Source organism: Centroberyx affinis, unplaced genomic scaffold (assembly GCF_046629955.1).
Source record: "Centroberyx affinis isolate AG114_WGS23_722 - 3 ecotype Tasmania unplaced genomic scaffold, CSIRO-AGI_Caff_v1 ptg005625l_1, whole genome shotgun sequence".
NCBI lineage: Eukaryota > Metazoa > Chordata > Actinopteri > Beryciformes > Berycidae > Centroberyx > Centroberyx affinis.
In genome coordinates this window covers 290,644-297,930 of record NW_027282831.1, presented here as the reverse complement: position 1 = coordinate 297,930, position 7,287 = coordinate 290,644, and the positions used below count along the sequence as shown (strand labels likewise).

The 7,287-nt window shown below is 40.4% G+C and overlaps 1 protein-coding gene across 1 annotated transcript; it reads left to right on the top strand.

The window, feature by feature from the left end:
- Nucleotides 1-1,590: 1,590 nt before the first annotated feature.
- dnaaf4 (dynein axonemal assembly factor 4) lies at nt 1,591-5,932 on the top strand. Its single transcript, XM_071547029.1, has 8 exons — nt 1,591-1,713; nt 2,284-2,431; nt 2,718-2,851; nt 3,215-3,556; nt 4,727-4,836; nt 4,922-5,075; nt 5,600-5,705; nt 5,814-5,932. The coding sequence occupies exons 1-8, from the start codon at nt 1,591-1,593 to the stop codon at nt 5,930-5,932; spliced, it is 1,236 nt and encodes a 411-aa protein (XP_071403130.1).
- Nucleotides 5,933-7,287: the final 1,355 nt, after the last annotated feature.

Here is a 7,287-nt window from a genome sequence, read left to right as displayed (position 1 = left end):
GTCTGACCCCAAGTTTTATTACAGACCTTTTAACCCCCAATCAGTCAAACTCTAGGCTTAAGACTAAAGGTGATGTGGAACGACTTGCCTGAGGAGCTTAGGATACCAGAGCCACTACCATCTTACACAAGCAAGTCAATGAAATGTTTTAAAAAATGATTTAAGTGATGTCTTGATCCACTGTTCTTATCTTCCTTGTGATGTCTTGCTTTACTTGTTTTAATTAATTCTATTGAGTTTGATGTTTGATTTTATCTGATTGTTAAAGCACTTTGTAAAATCTTTGTAAAAATAAAGTTGATTATTATTCTTATTATTCTCTTGTTATTCTTTTTATGATGATGATGATGGTTATTATTATCATTATTATGAATTATTATTATTATCAACCACTCTATCCAGATGAAGGGCCTGTGGCAGTTTTTGAAATTGGCCCCCAACTTGCCCCTGGTCAAATTAAGGGAAATTTGGACACGGGGCAATGGGGCCACATGTGTTATAATTACCTGTTTCTGATGTCAGCCAACATTTTTTTATACTGGTGTTTGATTCTAGAAGTTCTACAGAGTGGAAATGTTACATGAAAACGTTACATCAAAGACTCAGGCTGACCTTTGGTATAAGACTGTGGCTCATCCAGGTGTGTGTGAGCAGATTGCTCAGGTGATAAAAGCCGGTGTGTTCATTCACGTGGTCTGATACACAACTCACCTGGCTCCCAGCACACACACACACACACACACACACACACACTAAACAACCCAGATAACACTGGCTCAAAAGTTGGTGTTTATCTGAGGCTGTTGCTGCCTTGCTTCAGTGGCTGGTAGCAGAATCTGCATAGATGGCCAGAGAGGAATGGCTCAGTATTGTTACCCTTTGCCCTCCTCACTATTGTTTTCCTCCACTCCACTGCTCCAGCACATGCACACGCACACGCACACACACACACACACACACACACACAACAGAAAAATGTACTCTGTTGTGGGAGTATGAGTATGTGGCCAGCTACAGTAGACCAGACTATTTAAGGGTGCAATAAGTGAAATCTTTACTGCCCCATAGCACAGAATGACCATATATCTGTAGGGGTTGATAGGGTTGTCGATCAATGACTCAACCATTACTTCACCAGGGGCACAAGGCACCAGCACCAGGTCAGGGTGAGTCACAATTCTCATATTTTAGACTGCACAAGGCAGCATTTTTGGCGACAACTCTTAATAGTAATTTTGTCTAAAAGCACTTGAATGCAGCCTTATTGGCTACAACTTTTCGATATTCACAACAGCACTTGAAAGCGGCATTATGAGCTGAACATCCCTTAATTGTGATATTTCCGAAAGCACGTGAAGGCAGCACGAGGTCTCTGGTGTCCATGGCAACGAGACGCCACGCGCAACAGAACGAGCACTTCCTGGAGTTTCCAGAAAAGTCGCCTTTTGCCGCAAAAGTCTGTCTTTTTGAGAGAATACTCTTTAAACATCTCTCTGGCTGTGTTTTTGTTCATTGTTTGGGAAAACCGCTGCAGCTAACGGTTAACGCTACTACTAGTTACCACATCCAGGCTGGAGTCACCAGTTGGAAATGCCTTTGATGGTGAAAGACTACACATGGACACAGACAGAATCGACGGTTTATATAAATGTGCCTTTGAAAGGAGCGAAGGCTGGGAAAGTGGACATCCTCTCTACAGACGAATATCTAAAGGTAAAGTTAACCGTTTGACGTCAGGGCGTAAAGCTAGCCTCGATACGTTTCCCCCCCTTGCACTCAGAATGTAACCACACTCCATTTAGAAATCTGCCAATTCAATGTGACCTTGCATATTAAAACAACCGTACACACCTGGTAAAACATGGCTAAAGAACGGTAACGAATCCAGAGGGTCTTCTGATACTTTCGGCATACTTTACTTACTTTATTTATTTACATTTAGAACTTTATTTCAATAAAACTTCAACTTTTACAATTTATCTGTACTGCTCGCTCGTGATGGATTGGCTCGCTCAGTAACATTCGAACCATGACATTTTATTGAATTCAAGTGGTGCTTGGTGAATTGGATGTATGCCGAATTGAAGAGTGGCTCATAACGATTCAGAAATGGTATTACATGTGTTATGAGGGATGCACGTTTGCCGATAAGCAAGGAGGCATTAAATTGCAAGATTTTGGAATGCTGGTTATCGCTCGGCCTCTCTCCATACGAAATAACTGCAGGTACTGTATCAGGGATGCTTGTCTTCTAAGGTATTTTTCACTTTCGTCTCTGCACAGGTCCATTTCCCACCGTTTCTGTTTGAAGCATTCCTGTCTGAACCTATAAATGACGACAAAAGCTCCGCCAAGATTGGAAACGGAGTTGCAGTTATCACTCTGCCGAAGAGGACCAGCAAACTATGGGAGCATCTCATGATAATTAACAGTAAGCAAGTGCATCTCATAAGTGCACATTGTCAGTTTTTTTGACTTTTTAGTACTTTAATTAGTATTTCACAACTCACCTGAAGCATGATTTCTCTAAAACCTATGTGAATGTTTCTTTAGATATGGCTTCCAAATAGATTTCTGGCATCTTTTGCTTGATCTTTACTCTCCATCATAATGATAAAACCTACAAGCTCAAATTTGGCCTCACTTAGGCTGAGGTATGGACAGTGCCCAATTGACGCCCGTGCAAGTCACCTCTACCTTGTGTGAATGTGTTTCAGATGATAAAGAAAAAAGGAAAGAGATTAGAGAGAGGGCACTCTTGAAATACCAGGAAAAGACTGCTGTGGAGTCCAAAGCCAAGGCAGCGAAAAAGCAAGAAGAAAAAAAATACGCACTGGAGAAAATGATGAAGGTAGGCTCTTCACTGACTATACAGCGCTTCAGTCTAGTGCCCAAAGATATCATTTGCAACATGTTCTGAAATCTGGCAAGTACGGAAGAGGATTAGGGCCACATGTGAAAAATGTATTTGAGTTCTGAGTTTAAAGTCAGAATTCTGAGAATAAAGTCAGAATTCTGAGTTTATTCTCAGAATTCTGACTTTAAACTCAGAATTCTGACTTTAATCTCAGAATTCTGATTTTAAACTCAGAATTCTGACTTTAATCTCAGAATTCTGACTTTAAACTCAGAACTCAAATACATTTTTCACATGTGGCCCTAATCCTCTTCCGTAGGCAAGAGTTCTTTATTGCGTTCTCATTTTTGTCGCCAGCTTGAGCAGGAGGAAAGAGACGCTATCCAGAAAATGAAGGACGACGAACGGGAGAAATCGACAGCAGAACTAGAAGCGTGGAAACTAAAGCAGACACAACAAGCAGAGGAAGAAGCCCAGCTGAAGCTCCGACATCAGAGAGCCGACCAGGAGAAATCGAAAGCCGTGAAGAAGACGCATGTAGATGGATGTGTAGGTCCGAGAGGCGGCGATGGAGCAAGTCGCGAGAAAAAGCAGGTGGATTTGCCCGCTCCGAGATCCGCTGGAAACATTCAGATCAGTTTTACCCCGCGAGTGTTTCCCACGGCCCTTAGGGAGTCGCGAGTGCCTGAGGAGGAAGAGGTGAGGGGTTTCTGCTCTCCATCTCACGGTAGATTTCACACAGGGAGAGACGTTTAAAGACTCCTGAAGAGGACTCAACAGCCTCTAGCAGGAAATATAGGCTAGTACTTCTATGTTGACCCATTCAGAAGCTTGGCCAAGACTTGGGATGGGACGATATATCGAAATTCAATATATCGCGATACAAAAATGTGACGATGCGTATCGTGGGGCAGAAAAATGAATCGCGATATTGGCTCCATTTTATTCTGCTGTAGTAATCACTAATGAGATGCTTGACCATCACAATTTCACAAGCTCTCCATCCGAATTACATTATTTTCACTTTGTAATGACATTTTTAAATTGTTGTTTACATTCTAGCATGCCAATGCCATTGCTAGACACATATGTGTCTCAGAAATAAACATAATTCTGCAGTCAGACTTTGTTGTCATTGAACTTTTATTTATTACATCGTATCGTGGTCGTATCGAATCGTGAACCTCATATTGCATATGGAATCATATCGTCCCATCCCTACCCAAGACACCAATGGAGCTCATTCAGAAGCCTTACACAAGGGAAAGACACAATATTTTGCATTGTTAACATGTGGAAACTTTGACATTTTCATTTAGAGGATCAGAAGAATCATTTAGGTAGCTGCCTACTAGTAATGTATCCATCCTTTAAAATGAACAGTAAGCATCTTATTTCACTTGTTCCCCATCCGCCAGTATCCTAACAATCCAATTGGAGATGAATTGGAGATGTATTTGCATTTACACTTTTTTGTGTGGTCAAATATCTCTGACCACATCTGAAGGAGATTCGGGTGGATTTTCAAAGCGTCTTTGGTGCGTTTACACCTGAACGTTATGCATTTTTCCTCTATTTGAATACAATCTGATCACCCAGTACCTGTGTTAATGCCAGGTGGAAAGGGGGTCAAAATCATGTTTACCCTAAAATCCATCAATTTCATTTTCTCCAAGGAATATGCAGAGAGAGAACAAGTTACATTTATGCACAGAAAACTTTCTATTGGGTCCCTCAAGGTGATTTTCTTAGATATAAAACACTCCCAGAGAAGAACATAGAGTATGTCATAAAAAGTGTAATTAAAAGTTGGAATTCACATGCTTCTAGACTGAGATCAGCACTAAGTTTATCCTTTCATCCAAACAGTGGCTCAAAAAGCAAGCTGAAGCAAGGCGTGCAGTAAATGCAGACCTTGAAGAACTGAAGGACCTGAAGGAGGAAGAGAGGAACCCAGACTGGTTAAAGGAGAAGGGGGAGTAAGTGACGTCTCCTCAAAATTTTGACAATCTCCATTGATAGCTGTTGTATTTATATAATCACTGACTGCTCCATCTTTTCCAGCAAATGTTTTGCCACCGGCAACTACCTGGGTGCAGTAAACGCCTACAGCCTGGCCATCAAGCTCAACAGAAAGATTCCAGCCCTGTACTCCAACAGGGCCGCCTGTCACCTGAAATTAAGAAACCTCCACAAAGCTATTGAGGATTCCTCTCAGGTCTGTATTGTCCACAAGTATCATGGATCTGAGTCGGTCTGTACTTCATGGCATGTTGCAGAATACAGCTGTAATTCTTGAATCGTAAGAAATTAAAGCGACGCTGGGCAACTTCGCACATTGGCGGACCCAAGTGGCAGTGAGAGGTAACTGTTGGAAACTTAGGGACTTCAATACGCAGAAATCCTGTAAGGTGACGTCAGTAAACTGCACACAGCACTCTGTCTGTGATGCTTTATACTAAAGGCTACCAAAGAAACAAGAGAGGAAAAGGATCTAACGTTGGATCTCACTCTTAAGTTTTAATTCGTCAAATCCTTCGTGGAGAATTGTCCATACCTGCCACCAGAATTTCATTCGGGCAAATAGGAAGAATCTGCAACATCTCTAGTTGTTGGGGAAGGGACGCTCTTGTCTGTTGCATTTAGGCTGATAAGACGGGTGTATCATGACAAAAAAAATCTTGCTTAGTGCAGCTTTAATGTAAACCGAGAACTGACAGATACCCACACGTTTCTCTGCAGGCACTCGATCTGTTGACCCCACCAGTTGCTGCCAATGCATCTGCCAGAGCGAGAGCCCATGTCCGGAGAGGCTCTGCTCTCTGTGAGCTGCAGCTCTACACAGAAGGTTTGGAATTCACCACAGAGGCTCTTTGGGATGTTCATTTTTTATTGTACTCATTTTAATTTTGTTTTTAATAAGATAAGATAAAGATAAGATTGCACTTTGTCACAGGTCTTCAAGATTACCAAGCTGCTCTGATGATCGATCCTCAGAATGAAGGCCTACAGGCGGACGCACACAGAATCAGGCAGATTATTCAAGGTAGTGCAACCGACCCTGATAAAGAGTGAGAAAAACCAAAGGTATTTATTGTGTATGGCTGTTTGTATTTTACAGTGTTATTTTCAGTTTCACAAGGGTTTAACAGTTCTTATAAACAGGGTTCCCACACAGAAGTTATGGAATTTTAAAATTGTATTTTCCGGGCCTGGAGAAGGTATGAAAAATGATAAAAGGGAGAAAAGTTTTGGAAAAGTCATGGATTTTTCATGACTTTTCCAAAACTTTAAACTTTTTTTCATGAAAAGTTAATGTTTTTTTGTTCTTGAATACTGCTGTCAAATGTCACAAAAAGTTGTGGCTGGCTCTGAAAAGAGTCTAGACCTCCCAGTTGGAGGAAAACATTGCTGGTAAAAAATAAATTAAACAATATTATAATCCTGTCATGGAAGTAATGTGTAATTATATCAGTGTAAATGTGTGGGAATCTATAAATAATCCAGGTTTGAATATGGAAATTTGAGGTGTTCTTGCACATTGGACCCCAAGGTTTCACCCATGGCACTGGTGATGATTTTTTTAACCACTGGCAACATCATTTATGAACTACAGTACTGTGCAAAAGTCTTAGGCACCCTAGATTTTTTATATACATTTTGTCTTAGATTTTTATTAACGTATTTTCTGCATTAGTGTGTCAGTAGACTGCTCTTTCTGCTCTTTTTTTTTTTTTTTTAATATATATTTTGAAACTTCATTTCATTATTTTTGAAAGCATCTTGTTTTTTACATGTGCCTAAGACTTTTGCACAATACTGTATGAACTATACATGAGCAAACTGGGTTTACAGGGTTGATGCATAACTGTAACCATAAAGTCATATGTTCAATCCCTGCAATAGCCAGTGTGTCCTGTCAGCATTTCCTTGAGCAAGGCACTAAACCTCCACCTGCTCACTCATGCTGTTTGGATAAAGGTGTCAGCTACAGAACTGAAAATGTATATGTATGTAAATGTGTGTGTAGGATGTTGGTAGTTTTGGTGTAGAGCAGATTGCATTGGAGGCTGGTTAACTGTGTGGGCAGAGCGCCCTCATGTGGTCAAGTGTTGCACCTTCTGTAATGAAATGCAACTATATGAATTTATGTCACTGTATAAATCAACAAAACCAGCTTTATTTACAAAATAAAGTTACAGCTTTGTTCATTATAACTATTATGTATGTTTATACTGACAGTTTCAACTTTGATGAAAAGCTCATTTCTGGCCTTAAAAGTGCTTTTTGATATGAAAACTCATTTCACTTGTGCAGATATAACACATATAATTTCTGTTGGTATGAAAAGATTAGAAGATATTCTTGCATTGTTTATCCTTACCATTAAGTAATTTCATACTGACACAGTTTCAATGAAAGGAGTCGTG

What these genes read in the sequence shown, in the direction of transcription:
- dnaaf4 (XM_071547029.1), top strand. Translation starts at nt 1,591, where the DNA reads ATGCCTTTGATGGTGAAAGACTACACATGGACACAGACAGAATCGACG. An exon ending in CTACAGACGAATATCTAAAG is followed by an intron (nt 1,714 to 2,283) that starts GTAAAGTTAACC and finishes GTCTCTGCACAG; the next exon opens with GTCCATTTCCCACCGTTTCT. An exon ending in TGGTTAAAGGAGAAGGGGGA is followed by an intron (nt 4,837 to 4,921) that starts GTAAGTGACGTC and finishes CATCTTTTCCAG; the next exon opens with CAAATGTTTTGCCACCGGCA.